Source organism: Letharia columbiana, assembly GCF_014066305.1.
Source record: "Letharia columbiana isolate WasteWater2 chromosome Unknown Sc0000017_s0, whole genome shotgun sequence".
In the NCBI taxonomy this organism is placed as follows: Eukaryota; Fungi; Ascomycota; class Lecanoromycetes; order Lecanorales; family Parmeliaceae; genus Letharia; species Letharia columbiana.
In genome coordinates this window covers 297,705-318,676 of record NW_023501057.1, presented here as the reverse complement: position 1 = coordinate 318,676, position 20,972 = coordinate 297,705, and the positions used below count along the sequence as shown (strand labels likewise).

The window sequence follows — 20,972 nt, the reverse complement described above, 5'->3', positions numbered from 1 at the left end:
ATTACGATAATTATGAGACTATAGAGAATCTTATATATTCTAAGATTAACCGACGATATAATCTATTTCTTAGATATCGTTATAGGGAGGATTCGGAGAATCAATCAAATGCAGTACCGTAAACATATTCAATTGTAGCGATATTCTCAGTGTTCCCACAATGCTTGGCTAGCTTTTCACTACTGGGTAGCCCGCGCCCCAGCACATATTTAGGGAAGAGACAGAGCATGGGCGCTGAGCTCTGAAGCCGAAGGTTTTAGGCCCGGCTTTTCCGTGTCCGAGAGACCAGTATCTACGGAGGGTGGCACCAAAAGTCCTACATATACGCTAAAACTCTTGGTATGCTTGACAAATATTCTGAATATTTTAAATATTCTTAATATTACTACTTTTTACTTAACAGCGACGTTAATACTATATATACGAGGTATATATATATAGAGTATATATATACGAAGTATATACGCGTTATAGCGACGTTATAGCTATATATAAAGAGTATATTTATCGAATTATAACGTTAATACTAAATGTATTAGTCTACGAGAAAAGGGGGAGAATCTTAAGACTTTATATTATATATAAAGTTTTTAATATAGCTATAAGAAGCAATCCTCTCTATATTCTCTATATTAAAATATCTATAAATAAAGCTTAAGCTATTAATTATAATAACGATATTAAATTTCAGATACTTACTTTAACCGAAGCTGGCATTATAACTTAAATTATTATTACTATTACTAAGATCTCTCGCTTTACTATTAGTTATTTATAGAAATAAGTCTATATTAGAGAATTTAATTCTAGTAAATCTTAGAAATTACTACTATTATACGTGAGTAATATATCGAGATCTAGATAACCTCTAATTATTATTTTCAAGGTTAAGAGTACTATTATAGTCGCTATACGAAGAGATCGCTATAACTATAAGAAAATCTCATTTATATTAACTACTAAATAAGAACTCTCGTTAATAATAATTCTACGTATACTTAAACGAAATAATTTTCGATCCTATAAGATTATTAAAAAACTCTCTCTTACGAAAACTATAATAAAAGCTTAATATTAATTCGCTTTATAATATTAAGACTAGATTATAAAGAAGTAAAAAAAGTAATTTAAAGTAATAAAACTAGTATAATCTTAAATTCTCGACGGAGAAAAGTATATATATAACGGCAACTCAATGAAATCTTTATTAAATCTACTATACGACGTCGTTTCGTAGATACTATAGAGTTTATATTCTAAGATTATTTCTTATATAATAAGAAGAGGCCGTATTATATTTAAAAAGTCGAAACTATAGCTAAAAAGAAAGAATATATTACGAATCTCGCTAAAATTAATAATACTTTAGAAGCTAAGGCTAAAGAAGCTTAAGAACTTAAGACTAATATACGACGAATAGATCTACGAAATCTTTCTAGTAAGAAACTCGAGTGAAAGTTTACTATTAAGACTAGAAAAGTTATTATTAAAGAAAAGAAAGAGGAAATTAATTGATATCGCTATCAGAAAAAGATATATACGCTCATATTTCTCACACTTCTTCTTCTTATCAGATATAGATTCTTATTTTAAAGCTTCTAAAATTCGCTTAGAAGTGTAAACGAGAGCGATTTAATATAATAGTTATAAAAGATAAAATCTCGATCTATATATCAAAGTATTAAAAAGTAGTTTATATATTAATAAATATTATTTAAATAATCTAATACGATAACTCTTCGAATCTTAATATAATCGAGTTTTATTAATTATAAATAAAGCGTTAAATTATTCGAAAAGATATATTAAGAACTCGTAAAGATATCGAGAAACGATAATTATATTACTAGAATTATAAGCTTATATAGAAGAGGATTTAGAAGTAAATAGAGTAAATATTAAGATATATTACGGAGATTATTCGTCTTAAGAGCGATAATGAGTATAGAGAAGATCGTAAGAAAGATAATATACGGTCTTATAACTCTATAAAGCGAGTAAATAAGTATATACGTAGCTATATAAAGCATCGTCACTAGAAAAATAAAGCTATTCAAGAAAAAGGTTAGATTTATCACATTTCCCAGCCACGTTTAGAGTTCCCAGCCATATTCCCAGCCACCCTCTCCGCTATGACCTATGCGCATATCGGCTATATTACTCTATTTCTATGGGGTCAAAGATATCCCCCAGAAGAATTTAGAGATAGAATTAATCATCCTTCCACATTACCGTTATTCACATTCCATTCTTTTTGACAGGTTATAAGCCCGGAAGCGGGTAGGGCAATATCAAATATCTATCCTTTGCACTTCCTAATAGGATATCAATCAATACTGATATACGGTGATCTTATACCTATAGACACACCTTTATCATATTACGATAGCCCATTTGGAGGGGGATTGGCACCCTTCTTATGCTGCTTGTTTAGGGACTTGAAACCAGGACGCTCGTCTTGATGGCTGTCACTGTGAGACTGAGTTTGAGACTTCATAGTCACGGCGACAGGATACTCGATTTTTTGTAGTGGGATTGAATTGCGACAGCCCTCTCGTCGGTGGTTACAAGTTAAAAAAATAGGCTGTCGCAATATAATAAAGGTGTATCTATAGGTATAAGATTACTATATATCAATATTAATTAATATCCTAATAGAAAGTATAAAGGGTATTTATTTAATACTACTCTACCCGCTTCTAGGCTTATAATCTATTAAAAAGAATGAAATATAAATAACGGTGATGTGAAAGGATAATTAATTCTATCTCTAAATTCTTCTAGAGGATATCTTTAACCTTATAGAAATAGAGTGATATAGCCGATATACGCACAGGTTATAGCGGAGAGGGTGGCTGAGAACATAGCTAGAAACTCTAAACGTGGCTAGGAACTCCACATTTCGACACTCCCCTATGAGCAGCTTGTGACAGCCTAAAACAGCCTGAAAGCCCATTTTTTTAGCTCGTAACCACCGACGAGAGGGCTGTCGCAATTCAATCCCACTACAAAAAATCGAGTATCCTATCACCGTGATTATGAAGTCTTAAACTCAGTCTTACGATAACAGCCATCAAGACGAGCGTTCTAATTTTAAGTTTCTAAACGAGTAGTATAAGAAGGATATTAATCCCCCTCTAAGGAGGAGATTCATACGTCTATAATAACTACACTCCGTATAATTCTATTAGAAATCAACCTTCGTTATCAAATCGTCTTTATTATTTAATATCTTTTATTAAAACACTCTTATCGATATTATTCGAAGATTCTCGCATAAGCACTTTCTATTTCTTATACGAGAATTTAAATCTTAAAAAATAATATTTAATCGATATCGATAAGATTCTCGAGAATTCTAATAAAGAGTAATAGAGTCTCTATTCTACTTCGATTACTCTATTATTATATAATAGCGATTTCGAGGCCAGCGAGAATATACTTAATTCCTCGAGTAATATCGAGTTATTTAATCTCTATACGAAGTTATCGCTCTCACCTTTATTTATTCCTTTCGAAGTATCTTTAAACTTATTATTATTATCTTCTCCGCTATAAGGGCGTAGTTTACTGGCGGTTAGCTAGCGAACATAGACTATAAAAGACGTAGTGTCGTTATGAGATTTAATAGTATATTTGATAGTAGAATTAATCTCTAAGGAATATCAAAACTCCGGGGTACGCGAAGTAGATCTATGTCCGCCAAGCCTCTAGACATACGAGATACGTTATTAAAATTGGATCTTAAAAGGAATTCTAACGTAGTATATACGATATCGACGCCTTAGCGTAAGTAGCGTTAAGGCTTATAACGCATTAAGTCTAATAATTACTTTCCCTTTTAGGCCTTAGTTCTTAAGCGCCTAAGCAAAGATAGAATACTTATTAAAAAATCTTTAAATTTTAATAGGAAAATAAGAGAAAAGAGTCGATCTATTAAGATTACGATATCGTTTTAATAACGCGATAAAATTAACCCTTACGCGCCGTAGGCGCGTTACTAATATATTATATAATAATATTAATACTACCTTCGAGAATAATATTATTTTTATAATATTAATTAATAATAATCTATAGTAAGTCAACGCGCTTAATATTGACATTTCTATAGCGCTAGTTAATAGCCTCTATAGCGAATAATATTAGATTTAGAAACTTATAATAAAACCTCGAAAACTTAGTAAGTAAAAGAAGGGAGAAGAGTTTTTCTATAAGTAACGTCGTTTCTATAATATATTACGTTCATAGCGAAGTAACGTAGTAATAACCTTTATTATAGAGATTCGAAGGGAGTAATTAATAGAGTAACGCGTTCGCGATAATATTCTTAATTATTAATTAATAATAGTAGAAATAATAACGATAGCTAGGCGACGCGGTCTAGTAAATAATAGCAAAATATTATCGCGTTGCTACTATTTACGTTACTAAGTACTACTCGCTAGTAATAACGCTATGATAAAGAATATAAAAACCCCTTTTAAATTATTTATTTTTATTCTTTATAACTTCTAACGTCTCTCTTATAAGTGCTTACTCTAGCGCTATAACGTCGATATTAATACTAATATAAATATAATATATCTTATTATACTAGTAATCTACTTCTCTTTATTATAAGTACCTTATTATTATTAATCGCGTCGATACGTAGACTAATAATTTTGTAATACCCTTTTTTAATAATAATAATAACTTTAATAGTAAGTATATAGTCGTCTTATAGGCGCGATTACTAACCCTTAACTATTTCTACTACTATCGCTTCGCATACGTATCTACTAATAAGTTCTAATATCTAATTTACTATATAGAACTTACTTTTATTAAGATAACGATTTATATATTTAAGATAAGTTTCTCCTTTATAATAATTATAAGGCCGGAAAGCGCGGTATTAATCGCTATATTAAAATCCCTCTATATCTTTAGACGTAGATAAGGAAATTAATATGGCGCTATTGTCGCGTTAGATAGTCTCGAAAGCTATCTCATCGATGGGCTAAGCTTAATAAGAAGATTATCTAGTAATATAAATTATAGAAATATACGATAACGACGACTTTAGTCGTTTTTATTATAATTATAGATCTTTAAGGCTAGCTTATAACGGTATATAAGCGTATAGAGAAATTAAAGGGAATAAACGAGTTGCTAAAGGAGGAGCTCGAGAGCCTTCATCGATATATGGCGAACGTCGACGGGTATTAATACGAAGACTATACTTTAATTACCTCCTCGTTAAAGAACTAGATTAATAAACTCGACTTAAGATTTAACGTTAAAATAATAGAGGATACTTAAATAACGACCTTTTTTTAGTAATAGCGCTAATATGAGGTTTCTAGATAGTTCTTTAATAACTATCTTAAGTAAAAACACGTCTATATTAATAGTATATACTCTAATATAATAAACCCTCTCTATAGCAGAGTTTAGTAGATAGTTAAATAATATAATTATTTTATTAATCTATATCTTAATAGTAATAAGTATAGAGGAGTATACGCGTAGTATAAGTATTATCTAGAAATGTATCTAATTTAGTCGATAGTTATATCTAATTTCATCGCCTTCGCTTACTCGCCGTTAATTTATATAATTAATTAAGCTCTTTAGTAATAAGAGACTTATTATTTATTACTTAGTGCTTTCGCTTATTATCTATCTACTTATAGACTTAAATTAGCTCGCTAATATTAATAAGTTTATTATCTAATAGTTATTAATTATACTCTTCGCCTTAATTAGTTTATTTAACTTTATATTAGATATCTTTCTTATACTTAATCTTATTAATAATTTCTTCGATCTCTTAAAGCTTATCGTTATTAATAAGATCGAGGGTTTATATAAAGGCTTTCGCTATATTATTATAATCGCGAAGGTAATAAGACTTAAGTAACGATATATAAAAGGTATTATAGATTTTATATATCGAGAATAGAAGTAGGCGATATATCTACGCCTCTACCTTATCTATAATCTAAAATAATTTTATAAATTTATAAGATAACTTCTTACTTAAATATTTCTATTTTAAGTTCTTAGTCGCTAATATTATTAAATTGCCTATCTTATAGCTTTAAGGCTAGTGCGTTTTATTATAGTACTTGAATTAAGCCGTAACCGCGCTATAAAGACGCTCTATTATCTTATCTCTTAATGCTTATAACTTCTTTATTCTATTATTTATAGCGGGTACCTCCCCCTTAATAGAATTATTCTCGATCTTTTAACGAATTTTAGAATAATATTCGTATATTAGAAAGAATAATATCGTTTCGATAAAGGAATACTAACTGTTTATGTAAGCGAACTCTATCATTAATAATTATTTCGTTTAAACGTTTTATTTATTATTAGCGAATACGTATAAGAAGTATTCTAGTATCTAATTTTATCGCTTAGTTTACTCGTCGGTTTGCGGGTGAAAGGCGATATTTAGGCGTCGCTTAATTTTGAAATAAAAGTAAACGATAAACTAGAAGCTATTAGTAAATATAGAGCCTCTATTACTAATAATATCGTTTGATATACTATAGCGATATACTATTTTAAAATAAAATACTTTTATTAGCTAAGCGATATCGATTATAGTAGATATAGAAATATATCTTATTATTTTTATAAATCGATTTACTATAATTAGAATAATATCGTAGATAATATCTTTATACTTACTCGCTAATAAGTTAATAATAAAGTTTATAGAAATTTTCTTTTATAATTTAATAGCGATAAGAAGCGAGCTTAACTCGCTATATAAACGATATCGCGGAGCTTTAATTCGCTAATAAACGTTATATATTTTAATATAGTCGATGACTTGCTTTAGGCTTTTATTCTAATAATATTTATGAATAAGTAGTTTATGCGTCTTCGTAGCGCTAAAGTATCTTAATAACGAATTATTATAATATTTACTAATAAGCTCTTTTCTTAAGATCTTATTTCTAGAAATATAAAGGCGATTATTATATCTTAATAGTCTCTTGAAGTCTAAGATCTATGCTTAACTGCGTGCGCGACGCTTAATCGCTAACTTATTAATATTAATTCGAAAGGAGCTTATCTAATTATTATAGACTTATAAATCTTAAATTAATATTTTTATTGGCCTTTAAAGTATATTATAAATAGTCTCTTATATAGTCTTAAACTTTCTTCTAGAAATAACTATCTAGATATTAGTAATGCGGAATATAAGCGCTATCGCCGCTATAACCTTCTTATCTCTTTATAACTACTCGCTACTAGTTTAAAGTGCGAGTTTATTCTATAATATCGATAAAAGTTTAATATTTAACGGCGAAGTTTTCTTATAATTAGAGCGTCGCGATAGCGGGTTAATAGGATTTAGTTTATCTATTTAATAAAAAATCTTAAAGTTATAAATAGCTAACTTTAGCGCCTAACGAGCTTATCTAGAGTTTAATTTCTTCTACTTTATAAAGTTTTTAAGATTATTATAATTCGTTAGAATCTTAATATAAAACGTACTACCTTCTAGATAATAATGCTATTACTTTATAAACGCTACGATAGCGAGTAGCTCTTAATTATAGATCTTATAGTTTTACTTTATAGAAATTATTTTTCTAAATTAGAATATTACTAATTGTTAGTAGCTATCTTTATTCGATTATAAAAGTATAATCTTTATATCGAAGTTAAAAGCGTCGATCTTAAGATGTAACTTCAAATTTAGATTGTAGTGATATAGAAATAGCGTAGTTACGAAAGTGCTTCGGAGCTATTAAAACGCTAGCTTAGCGCTATCTATTCACTCTAGCGATCTAGGTTTTTTATTATTCTTACTCTTTTTAAGTAAGTTAGTAAATAGCGCTATTATGCTAAAATAGCTATAAATAAATCATTAATAGAAATTAGTAAAGTCTAAAAAGACTTATATATCTCGATAACTTTTTGATTTTAATCACTTCTTAATAATAGCGATATATTTCTAATTTATTATAACACCTTCGGTAAATATAATGAATTTTAGAAACTTAACCTTTTTGATATAGAATTAATATTTCTTTAGGCTAGCGTATAGCTGAAATTAATATAAACGCTTAAGTACTTATTTAATATACCGCTAATACTCCACTAAGTTAGCACTATAAATTAGAATATTATTTAAATATATTACGCACGTTATATCTATTAGACTTATAAGAGCTCTATTAATATATACTTAAAAAGTTATCGATATATTAACGAGTCTAAAAGATATAATTAAATATTCGAAGTGGCCGTAGCAACTACGGAACGCTGTTTTCCACTTATTATCTTCTTTAATTTAAATTCGATAATAGATATCCTTAAGGTTTAGCTTTATAAAGACTTTAATCTTATATAAGCGGTTTAGAGTCTCAGTAATTAGGGGTAGCGGATATCGATTTTTAATAGTTATCGCGTTTAGGCCTCGATAATTAATATAAAAATAAAGCTCTTTATTCTTTTTAGAAATAAAAAGAATTAGCGCTTCGACTAAGGAAGTCGAGTAACGGATTTAGTCTTTCTAAAGGGAGTTCTCTAGATAGCGCCGTAGCTTTATTAACTTCGTTTAAGATAGATTATATAAGAAGCTATATAGCGGCTCTTTACCGCTCTCGATCTTAATAATATAGTCTCCTTGCTTAAGCGCAGGTAAGATTCCTACTTTTTTATTAGAAAAAACGTCGTTAAACTCTAGTAACTTCTAAGAGAGCTTTAGACTACGCCCATTTTCCGATTCGCTTCGTATTATCGCAGCGCATACGATCGCGAATATATTTAGCTCCTCTTCGATAGTTTAAGTAAATTTAGTCGATTCTTTAATCTATAATTTACTAGCGTTGACTTTAAACTATTATTACTCCGTCGCTAGATTTAGTAATACTTATAATTAACTTAGCTCGAGTATACTTAATATAATATTAAGGCCTTTTTAATTAATGGTGTAGAAGAATATATTATACTTTCTATCTTAGTCTTAGCTATTTACTAATTAGTAGTTTAGCTAATACGCGCTATAGTAATATATACTTTAATCGCTTAGCGCTTTCGATTACGATAAGATAACGTTGTAAAATTTTAAATCTTATTAAACTACGAACTTTTATGAAATTAAATTAATATACGCTTTAGTGTTAAGTAGAGTAACGAGTTACCTCTATTTACTCTGAAGCTTTATCTACCCCTTTGTAAGAATAGAAGAAATTACCTCTATTAATCGTCGTTCTTATCTCGCTTCTAAGGCGATTATAAAGTCTAATCTTTTTTTATTAACACTACGTCGATATAGGCTATAGACGATTTATCGAGATTTAAATACTTAGATATTTAATAACCCTATTTATCATAATAGAAATAACTATTCTTCTTATAATCAGGGTTAAAGAATTCAACTTTACGCTTTACGTTATCGTCTTGAGTGCGCGTTACGTAAACGCCGTCATTTAAAGCTAATTTAGACTTCGAAATTCGATTCTTTAAAGACTTATCCTTAGCGAACCCCCTCGAAAACTTTAAATAAAAATCGTCGTCGAAGCGTATACGTTCTAAAATCTTTTCCTATATAATAGTCTAGATAAGAATTTCTTCTTATTATTTCGATATACTACTAGTATTTAGAATCTTATTTTTAAACTCTAATTTAAGCTTAACTAAGAAGAAATTAGTCTAATACTCTTTAGAAAATAAAGTTATATAAGCCTCTAGCTTCTTTAGATAGACCTTAAAAATAGATATCTTCTAATCGAAGCGTTATTTAATCTTCTTTTACTTTTCGTAGGCGAGGAGATAGTGGTTTATTAGATTCGCTATTAAATTAAGTAAAAACTGCTTAAAGAATTCGAAAGTTATATCTCTTAGACTATGAGTTTAATAGTATTTATACTATTAAGTATTAAGATCATTTTCTAAGAATTATATATAATAGATAATTCTTAATTAGTTAATAATAAAATACTTAGAACTTATAAGAAACTTAATTTTGACTTCGCGGAATTAGCGTAGATGCTCTTCCTTACTAATATTCTTATAAAAACGTATTTTTTTAGGGCGAAGTGTTTTCGCCTTAATTAATATATTCGTTAGAGACGCGATAGTAATTGATATAGATAGGCTTTCGCTAGCTATAAACGGTGAGCTAATATTATAAAACTCGCGATTATAGGCCTTCAATATAGCTAATTCTTATTCTTATTTTAGATGACGATTTTCGGCCCTAGCGATTATAAGACGTTCTTTTATAGTAAGATCTTTTACTAATAAGAAATTCTCGAACTTATTATCGACGCTATAACGGCTCTTAATATTATCTTCATTTTCTATTATATAATTTAGAGATAAATTCGATATCGTAATAATAATAGACCTTTTCCTTTAAAAGATAGAGAGATTAAAATTATAAAAGCGTAGTTTATTAGCGGTTAGCTAGCGGATATAGGCTATAAAAGATATAATATTATTATAAAGTTTAATAGTATATTTAATAGTAGAATTAATCTCTAAGAAATACTAAAACTTCGAGATACGCGAAGTAGACCTATATTCACTAAGCCTCTAGATATACGAGGTATGTTATTAAAACTGGACTCTAAAAGGGACCCTAACGTAGCACATGCGATGTCGGCGCCTTGGCGTAAGCAGCGCCAAGGCCCATGACGCATTAGGCCTGACATCCGCCTTCGTTCTCTTCTAAAATAGAAAATAATTATCGATTACGATTAGAAAGATTTATTAAAAATTCGCTTATTAGTAATTAAAGAGCTAATACTCTTTCTCTTTTTTCTATAAGATTTTTTGAGATTTAATAAGACTAGCGAGAAGTTAAAAGTTAGAAAAGTTTTATTAAACTGTTTATAGACTATTTAGAGAGAAGTTTTAGACTATTTTAAACTATTATAAGCTACTTATAGAAGAGTATCGAAATATAAAGTTCTTAGCTACGTTTAGAGTTTTTAGCTATATTTTCAATTACCCTCTTCGCTATAATCTATATATATATTAATTATATTACTTTATTTCTATAAAGTTAAAGATATTCTCTAAAAGAATTTAGAGATAGAATTAATTATCCTTTTATATTGTTAGAAACAGTCCCCACGGGGGCCCTACGGGGCCTCTGTGGGCAGGTATTTAGGTCCAAATAGGGGTGTCTGACTGTCAAGCGCAGACACCCCCGGAACCAGCTTTTTTAGCTGAGTTGCTAACAATAGTGTCTGCGCTTTGTTCCGGGTCGGTTGTAGCCTAAAGTATTTGGCTAGTAACCACCCCGGAGCGACACTAGCCATAGCCGGGGGTGAAACGCTTAGTCATTATTTGAGGGTCGGGGGTTCGAGGACGCTTGGATCCCCCATCAAAAATCAGAAACTTGATTTTTTCAGAGGGTCGCTCGGGTAATAGTCACGCCGAAGGCGGGCCCCGAAGCCGAATACTTTCGGGCAGGACGCCCTACACAAATGAGATTTTCGGGCAGAACAGCCCTATTCCAATGAGGACATTTCGGGCAGAACAGCCCTATTCCATTGAGGACATTTCGGGCAGAACGCCCCAGGGCAAAAAAGCCCAAGCAGACGCCCGGGAAAAGAAACCCCGAGGCTGGCCAAAATAGGCCTGAATTTGATTTGTGCGCTAAGGCGGGGCCACAGGCCCGGAATACAGCCCCATTCCCACATTGTACCGGTGCGAAGGCGGGCCAAAGGCCTTTCACTTGGTAGCCCCGTGGGCAGAAACCCCAGTGGCAATTTCAAGTCCCGCAATGGCGGGCATTTAGAAGTCTTCGGGGGAGTAAACCCCGAAGCACAGGGCATGTTGTCCTTAAAATCGTGGATCTTTCGGGGAAGAGTCCTCGGAACGTCGCGATTTTTGCACTGTCTTCGGAGCTCGAGGACGAGCCCCCTAGAGGGGGAGGCATTGTTAGAAACAGTCCCCACGGGGGCCCTACGGGGCCTCTGTGGGCAGGTATTTAGGTCCAAATAGGGGTGTCTGACTGTCAAGCGCAGACACCCCCGGAACCAGCTTTTTTAGCTGAGTTGCTAACATATATTATCGTTATTTATATTTTATTCTTTTTAATAGATTATAAGCTCGAAAGCGAATAAGATAGTATTAAATAAATACTCTTTATACTTTCTATTAGAATATTAATTAATACTAATATACGATAATCTTATATCTATAGATATACCTTTATTATATTATAACAGCCCATTTTTTTAACTTATAATTATCGACGAGAGAGCTATCGCAATTTAATTCTACTATAAAAAATTAAGTATTCTATTACTATAACTATAAAGTCTTAAACTTAATCTTACGATAATAATTATTAAGATAAATATTTTAATTTTAAGTTCTTAAACGAGTAGTATAAGAAGAGTATTAATTTCTTTTTAAGAAGGAGGTTCGTATATCTATAATAACTATACTTTATATAATTTTATTATCTTTATTCTACACCGCTCGACCTCCATCAACTTCCATGTTGACACCAGTCACGAAAGACGACTCATCGGACGCGAAAAAGAGACAGGCCGATGCAACATCTGAGGGTTCGCACAGTCGGCCAAGAGGAACGTTTGACAAAAACTTCGCTCGATTTTCCGGCGTGTCAGGCACACCTGAAAAGGACTCAAACCTGCAACCACGCGTCAGGACCTTTCGGAAACATCATACCAATCCTAATCTGCGACTCACAAGCCTGTGCCACCAAGAAGCGGGCAGATTGAATTGACTCGTATGCCATGAGGACCGAACTCAGCTGCCAGACCCTTGGTCGCCTGGGTGAAACGATCAGCGGTGGGGCACAATGTCACAACACAGGGTGAGAATGATCATAGGGCAGTTGAAAAGCTGGCTCTTACATTCCACACCGCTCCTTTCGAACTGTTGTACCAAACCAGCCCCGGACGCGGTCGAGTAGCTCCTACAGAGGCGATATTTATGATAGACCCGCCGCTCCTCTGCTCAAGAAGCCGGGGTAGGACGGCAGAGGTGCCGAAGAAGACACCTTTGACGTTGACGTTGAAACATCTATCAAAGTCGGCTTCAGTAACCTCCAGGGTCGGCTGCAATGGGCATTAGCTAGGTGACACGCGTATTGCTTGTAGACATGGAGGCACCCCTTGTTGCGGTACGTTGTCCCAGCGTTGTTGACCAGACAATTGATGCTTCCAAACGCGGATTGCGTAGATTCAACAAGTCTTTGCCAGTCGCTCTCTTTTGCGACATTTACTTTGTGAAATCTCATGCTGTCTGGCATAGCTGAGACCGTACGCTTGCCGCCATCTTCATTGATGTCGGCCACCACTACTTTCGCCCCTTGTTCTGCAAACAATGTGGCTATGCCTGCACCATAGCCGGAGCCACCACCTGCAAAATGTTATCAGCTCTGTAATGGGCGCATGCGAGACGACGGTCTAACCTGTGACAATGGCAACCTTTCCGGCTAGTCGACCAGCTTTTGCTATCGAGGACATCCCAAGCTCTACTCAGCTTTCCATCTTATATTTGCCTGTGCTGTATCTCAGGTCGAGCTGCAGACGCGATCAATGTACTATGGTAGTATTTGCAGGAGGTCGCGTTCTGAGGCGGACCGGCCGGGTTCACGGATTGCGGGGTCTTCTCGGAAGCAGCCCCACGGCAATGCATGCAATTGCAACGAGCTAATACCTAGTCAAGCTAACTACTCCAACCAATATTCACACTGAGTGATGGCCCGCGCTCCTGATGGACTGCCGTGGGCATTAACCAGTTAAAATGTGTTTGTGTCTCGATCGCTCATATACCCATCGTACCAGTTACCCTTCACCCACTTTGCCAAAAATGCTCCACCCAGTGTACCAATGATTCAAAGGTAGCAAGACGAAATACACTATTTTCAAGCTCGTACCACCATTATCTTTCCAAAGTCCCTCAGCTCTAGCGTTTACCAGGGCCCCTGAAGACGTACAACGATTGGTATGTTGTTGAAGTCCTGGGCGGCAGCAATGATGAATTCTGCTATCATGTCGCAACGGATAATTCCTGTTGGAAGAGATCGTTAGCATCTCCCCAGATCTGTCAATCCACTTTGACCGGACTTGCCACCATATATATTCACCAAGATGGTATCAACCCTTTTGTCGCTCAGTTTGAGCTCAAACGCTTTGACCATTGTCTCCTTCGTCGCTTGCCCTCCGCCATCGAGAAAGTTTGCACATTTTCCGCCATGATGAGCAACAGCGTCATTCGTTGCCATAGCCAGTCCGACCCCGTTGACGAGACAGCCGATGTTTCCTTCAAGCTGAATGTACACTAGACCATGCTTCTCGGCTTCCAATTCCACTGCCATTCCTTGATTCCGGTCGCGGAGACCGAATATTTCGCTCTGGCGTTTTGATGCGGCGGTATCGATGGACACTTTGGAACAGGCGCAGATGAAACGTCCGGTTTTGGGCTCACGGATCAAGGGGTTGATCTCTACGAGTGTGGCATCGCGTTCCTTGAAGGAGGTGAAAAGACGTTGGAGTAGGGCGGTCAGTGTTTCACGATCTGCCTGTAAAGCCAAGCGTTCACATATCATTGATACGGCCTCTGCCGTCACACCTTCTGTATAATCTAATGGCACTTTGACTACAGCTCGCGGGTCTTTGGCCGCTAGGTCCTCGATACCAGAACCACCGCCTTGGGACATGACGAGTATTGGGCAGGCGTTGGCTCTGTCTGTAATGATTGCGAGGTAATACTCGTGCCCTATACTCAATTGCTCTACGACGTATACCTTGTCGACGGGTAGACCTTCAGGCGGCGTTTGATTTGTAAACAAGCGCTGGCCGAGCATCCTCGCCGAGATGTTCTTGCCTTCGTCTACTCTATTATCATCCAGCGTCGGCTTCGCACCGATGCAGATGCGACAGCACTTGGGGTAGATCAACTAACGATGAGACCACGCGAACGCCGCCTTTGAATCCGTTTCCAAACCTTCCCTTTCCACGCCCTCCAGCGAGGATTTCAGATTTGATCACACCCTGACCTCCGAACTTATCGATAGATTTGCAACCTCGGTGGGCGCCGTAGCCAGCCATCCCCGCGGCATGGGGACTTCGTACTGTGCGAGAAGATGTTGCGCCTGGTATTCGTGAAGACTCAGGCATCGCCGTTGAGCAAAGGATATCTTGGGCAGGCATTTGGTGTGGTGTAGAAGGCTTGGTCGGGCCATTGCTATGGTATTGGAGAAGGTTTTGCATCTGACAGGTTTTAAGCGGGCGGAAAAGAGGAGACGCGTTGCAGAGCATGACGCGATATTACTCAAGTCACCTTTTAGCAGGATAGATGAGGTAGCGTTGCCCTCTTGTTAGTTACACACGGAGCCCCGGACCGCGGTCGCAGCGGGGCCGGGATCGGGACATTCTCGTCTCATGGTAGCATGGGCTGATGCCGAGATCATCTTGGGAGAGGATTGCGGGAATTTGCAGCAGCTAAGCAGCGAAAGGTGAGCTGCATTCGAGAGCTAGTTGGCTATTGCTTTGGTGGGCTGATAGAGACGTGGGATTTTGACTAGCACGACGCTGCGTTTACTTCTATCTCGAGCGCAAGCCGTTAGTATAATGTCGAAGGACTACCTCCTCTGTTTGTAACACGCTTAGTCCACCACGTCACCTAACATGCCCACTTTGACGTCGCCTTTCCCATTGTGTCCCCAAAGTTTGATCGATGTCGTGTCGGTCTCTCTTTCCAACAGCGCCCTGTATTTCTCCCCCGCATAAAATGGAGCCGTAGCGCGGTAACTAATGGATTGTGGAATCATGAAGTCGTCTGCTTGCTCATCTCTCCAGAAGTCTAGCATATTGATCAGGTTCAATGGACCATGCACAACAATTTCCCTATGACCTTCCACATCTCTACACCAGGGCCGCGAGTAATGTATCTTGTGAGCGTTGAAGGTAAGCGCCGAAAATCGAAAAAGTGAGACTGCGGTCTGCAAATAGTCTCGTGACTTTTGTGACGTGTCTGGTAAAGGAAGGAGAGCATCGTCACTTCCAGTAGACTCTGAGTAGTCATGCGATGGCGGAAGTCCCGAGAGCTGTGTGCGGAACACCCAATCCCTCCTGTCGAAGAGTGCCAGCCCTTTCGCGTTCTCAAACGTCTTCTTCACGCCGACAACAACCACTTCCTCACCGGCTCTCGTGACTTTGGGCTTTGCAAAAACGAGTTTCGTTGTCTCTATTGCCTCGTCACCAATGCGAAGCGGGTTTTCCTTTACCCAGTCAATCCTACCACCGGCCCACATTCGTCGAGTGAACGGCTCCGCAGGACTATAGCTGATATCTGTGCCATCTCTACCCAGGTGGTCTGGCAATGCGGCTGGTGTGAAGTAGACGAGGTGGTAGCCAGGTGCAAGAGGCGTACCATTCAGTGGAATCTCGTTCTCGAGAATTTGCCCGACTCGGTAGAGCCGCGGTCTGTTGAGGGTCAAGCTGAGACGTTGAATTTGGTTTGGGTCGAGGAATTGCTTTCTGACGATCGAAGGAACACTTTGCGCTGTGTAGAAGAAGTCTTCCACTAATTGTTTGTGTCTGGGCGAGACGGCCGTGGAGGCCAAACGGCGAAAGGGTCGCGATAACATGGTCTTCGAAGATGATTCTCTAGATTCATCTCATGACCCAAGAGGTGCGGGACCTAACTTGTGTTCTTCAAATGGCTTTGAATCGTCAACAATTCTTCAACACGGCAGATCCGTGCCGCGGTCTGATCTCACTTTTCATGCGCAATGAAGAGTGCTCTTGTATATAACGTCAGATAAATGCTGATAGCTACAATGGACAAATATTTGGACCACACCATAGATAGTCGAACATAAGGCTATTAATGATGTTATCTTTGTAGCTTGATTGGACACCAGGTCGTCAAACCCTGCGCAGCAAGTCCCCGTTGGATGTGATCGTCAAAAAATGTAAGGATGGGGAATCGATATATCAGTTCAATTGTCTGACAAGGAGGGAATCTGACAGCAGCTCATATCTGACCCTCGAAGGTGAGGTTGGGGTGTCTTCTTGGCCTATTTTTATCCTTGCTCATGCCAAGCTATTAGAGATATGCGTTGACCTTAATCTTAGCCCCTATCGGGCTAGGGGGAGCGCTGCTTTACACGTACGCTGCGCATCCCACGATCGCACGTTTTGGTGCGTATCAACCAGAACAAATTGGCCCTTTCTATCAAAGGATATTGAATGAATGAAAAACATTGAACGCTTAGATATTATTCCTCTGAATGTATAATGACAATTCTTTAGGAAAGTCTCATGTTCTTCTCCGGTAACGCCTCTGAATTGTAGGACTCCAACAACCTCCATTCAGTAGGTTCACCGTCTATGAATGACTTCTGCAATGCAGGCCCCGTCCCGTCCCCAACATATCCATAATATACAGCGCAGACTCGGATCTCCGATTAGCGTTTCTATCCTTGGAAAGGAGCATGGCCACTTCCGAGGGAGCATCCGGGGAAGACGAAGGAAGCAAAGGAGTCAGGGAACGATAAAGACAACAGGGACAACGCGCAGGGAGGAGTCTATCCGGATTCATCGTGTTAGGAGAGGTGCTAGTCCAAGGAGCTTGCATTGGCTGCCGCGTAATCGGCTATGGCTGCTCGATTTCAACATTTGGCCCTGAAGTCACGAGATTTACGCTCCCAGAACATCCTAAGTTCATGGTCGCCAGGTCACCGCCCACCTAGTTGTTGCTATGATGCTATTTGGCCCTAATGGACGAATGCGTGGATACGTATTCCTGATCAATTGCCTATCTGCTCTTGTTTAATTTCACACAAAACCATCTTCATTCACTCATAGTAGAGCTTCACTTTAGCCGTTGCCTCAGCGCGTCACTGCTTTTGTACTTCCAAAGCCTCCTACACTCTTCGGCTGATTCTTCACCATGACAATTTGTGCGTAAATGTCCTCGTCGTCTTCTTCTCCGTCAAAAGGCTGGGGGATAACATGGCTGCCCGCAAGTCGTCACATGGATACGTTGGATGCTGAGCGTACCAGATATGCTGGGCTGTAGCGTGCTCAGCCCGCCTGCTGCCCAGGTGCCGTCGCCAGGCGATGCATGTTGCTTCGCAAAACTCCGCTGCTCCATTGAACCATTATGTCGCCGAGGTTGGTGAGAGCACATCCTGGCTCGGGACGAATATATCGTCAATGTTGGTCAATGTTTTCGGCTCAGGGGGAAGGATCTGTAATCCACCGACGATGTTGAGAAAAATGGTTATGATGCCAAAGTCGGTATGAACGACGAGCTTGATCCCAATGACTACCCACTGTCTGCGAAAGGCAATTGGGTAGGCGAGGAGAAAGCTCCCGAAGGCTTGTCTTGAAGACTGAGGGCGGCGAATGTGCCATGCTCGAGACCCGAGTGCTTGTCCAAAAGGGCGAGGAGATGGCGAGTAGTCCCATACGTATGACAAAAGAAGTTCTGAAAGGTCTTACAATCACTCTCAATAACTTCAGGGTTATCGCGTGGAGCTGATGTGCCAAGCATATCATCCTGTCCGAGGCTGTAGAATTCGATGCAATCGGGGCTACCGTCTTTCAGCTTCATTTCACCAACAAAGGTTCAGAATTATATACCCAAAAATTATCTACCGGAGGTCTGAAGGCATGCTTTCTCAACGTTCCCTGAGTAGTCTTGAGTGTTTTTTCGTTCAGGTCAAAGGCAGTCTTAGCGTGTTTAAAGTATTGTGTTATTCTGACTCGAGTCTTTTAAGGTCACAGTGAAGAAGCCGATTTTCTTGTAAGCTTGAAAGAGCCGCGGTTGTTTAGACTTATACTTATCGTTAGTCATCAGCGTATTGAAAGAGAGACACCGAAGGTTGTCTACGGATACTCTAAGGGAAGAGAGAATACTCGTTGAAGTAACTGTCCGTTGGCATTTTGGGAAGAAATGTTAAGCACTAGCGATGGCGATAGTGCCAGATGGTGGACCATGACGGATTCGGGACCAAATGGGGGAGGAAAACAAAAGGTAGACAGATCTTGACCTTGGAATCCCCGGTCGATGAACTAGCCCAATGTGGACATAGCGCTTGAGCAGCGTCTAATGGACCGGTGAAGGTGTCCATTAATAACGTAAGCACTAAGGAGAATAATTTCAACAGTCATGCTGACCACATATATAGCTACAGATACCCAGACTGTAATGGTTAGAGAACGGCGGAGCAGTGTAGTGCTAGCTACGGTTTTCCGGAATCTGATTCGTGCGGCGTTTGAAATTCTATGCATTTCCAAATGGCCACGGCTTTTTTACGTCAAGGTTAGCAATTGCACCATCATCTGGCTCTGGCATTACGAAGTAGTCAGCAATTGCATAGTTATTTTGATTTCAACGCTGAAGGTGTGGCCAATGGTATGCTGAAGCTACACCCCCATGCTGACATGTCCTGCAGTCATAAGTCCATTCTCAACTTCATCCTCGATTTTGTGGTATGTCTGCTTTCGCCTCAAGTTGAGGGGCTTCCCCATGATTCTTGCTCCGTCTTTTGATTTGGTGCATTTTCTATCTGTATAACTGAGAGGTGCTTTTGCTATGGCAGCTCGTGTTCCGACGGGTGTCCCTTCACGGGCTAATGAAATCATTGCAACTGCTATCGCCTGTTCCATACTCTCCACCGTCTTTGTTGCAATTCGAATATATACGAGGTCCCGGATCATCCGCGCAATAGGTTGGGAGGATTATGCTGCGCTGATCACCTTACCCTTCTGCATCGCCTACGGCACCCTCCTAGGCGTCTCGACCCGCTATGGAATGGGCCTGCACGCCTGGGACTTCCCCGGAGACCTCAGGGAGCAATACCAAAAATGGATCTTCATTGCTTCCTGCACATACTTGCCGAGTCTGCTGGGCTACAAAATGTCAATCTTGTTCCTGTATCTGCGGATTTTCAATGTCGACAGGATCTTTCGGTACTGCACTTGGGCTGCCATGTTCGTCACGTTCGGCTACCTATTCAGCAATTTCTGGACTCTGATATTCGGCTGCCAACCAATTGCGAAATACTGGGATCCCGAAACACCAGGTCACTGCATTTTTACGCTCAAGGCCGACTACGGCTATGGTTCTCTGAACTTTATAACGGATCATGCTCATGTTTATCCTGCCACTGCCTATGGTCTGGCGAATACAGCTATCTCGCAAGGAGAGGGTTGGGGTATCGGTGATCTTCATGATCGGCTCTGTGTGAGTCCGTCCCAGCCCGTGGCACCTCGAGCGGCCCAAGCTGATTGATTCTTTAGGAATTGGGCCGTCGCCATCGTCCGTTTCGTCTGCGCCGTGCGAGATCTCACATCGGAAGACCGTCCGTGGCTGGCCGCCGAGACTTTCCTCTGGAGCATTATCGAGGTCAACACGGGTCTCATTTGCGCTTGCGTACCTGTCCTGAAGCCTTTTTTCAAGCATGTTGTTCCAAAGAGCGTCACCGACAGATCGTGGTCTTTTGGATGGGGCAAAGTCAGTCCGACTGGGGATGCGCTCGAGGATGAAAGAAAATACAGCGATAGGTTGTGGGATGATTTGGAGCGTGGGAAGGCAGGGAGCCTGGGCACCTCGGCTAGCTCATCTATTGGCTGATTTACGTTTGAATGGCCCTTGAGCGGAACTGACCCTCGTGTCAACCACATGTACAGGTCGAGGCATATTTGACTAATCTTTATTTTCTTTTGTTTTGTTTTCTTTGCTTGTGTTTTCTTTTCCTTAGTACGAGACTGTATAAACATTACTCGACAGGGAAAGCTGTTGCCATGATCATATAGCAACTACTATAGTCACCAATCTGTATCAGGTCGGCATGCTGTAATTATTTCTCGTCTTCATATCGCCCAATGGAGTATACTAGCTCATTATTGCGGTCCATAATCCCGGTCCCCTTTAAAATGAGGGTGTGTTTCAAATTTTAGATCGAGAACGCACAACTAACAGGCGATCCTCATAACATATGGCTA

General features: G+C 38.4%; 5 protein-coding genes across 5 annotated transcripts; 1 reads left to right on the top strand and 4 right to left on the bottom strand.

The window, feature by feature from the left end:
- Positions 1-12,450: 12,450 nt before the first annotated feature.
- On the bottom strand, positions 12,451-13,475 carry HO173_005987 (uncharacterized protein; the record flags this gene model as incomplete). Its single annotated transcript, XM_037307899.1, has 5 exons — positions 12,451-12,634; positions 12,694-12,776; positions 12,861-13,052; positions 13,109-13,368; positions 13,421-13,475. The coding sequence occupies 5 exons, from the start codon at positions 13,473-13,475 to the stop codon at positions 12,451-12,453; spliced, it is 774 nt and encodes a 257-aa protein (XP_037165159.1).
- Positions 13,476-14,001: 526 nt separating this feature from the next.
- On the bottom strand, positions 14,002-14,818 carry HO173_005986 (uncharacterized protein; the record flags this gene model as incomplete). The annotated part of the gene is made up of 2 exons (XM_037307898.1): positions 14,002-14,022; positions 14,099-14,818. 2 exons carry the CDS (start codon positions 14,816-14,818, stop codon positions 14,002-14,004), a joined length of 741 nt encoding a protein of 246 aa, XP_037165158.1.
- An 801-nt stretch (positions 14,819-15,619) lies between these two features.
- On the bottom strand, positions 15,620-16,603 carry HO173_005985 (uncharacterized protein; the record flags this gene model as incomplete). Its single annotated transcript, XM_037307897.1, has 1 exon — positions 15,620-16,603. The coding sequence occupies one exon, from the start codon at positions 16,601-16,603 to the stop codon at positions 15,620-15,622; it is 984 nt and encodes a 327-aa protein (XP_037165157.1).
- A 1,685-nt stretch (positions 16,604-18,288) lies between these two features.
- On the bottom strand, positions 18,289-18,576 carry HO173_005984 (uncharacterized protein; the record flags this gene model as incomplete). Its single annotated transcript, XM_037307896.1, has 1 exon — positions 18,289-18,576. One exon carries the CDS (start codon positions 18,574-18,576, stop codon positions 18,289-18,291), a length of 288 nt encoding a protein of 95 aa, XP_037165156.1.
- Positions 18,577-19,074: 498 nt separating this feature from the next.
- HO173_005983 (uncharacterized protein) lies at positions 19,075-20,601 on the top strand (the record flags this gene model as incomplete). Its single annotated transcript, XM_037307895.1, has 4 exons — positions 19,075-19,082; positions 19,674-20,121; positions 20,159-20,211; positions 20,268-20,601. The coding sequence occupies 4 exons, from the start codon at positions 19,075-19,077 to the stop codon at positions 20,599-20,601; spliced, it is 843 nt and encodes a 280-aa protein (XP_037165155.1).
- Between the last annotated feature and the right edge of the window lie 371 nt (positions 20,602-20,972).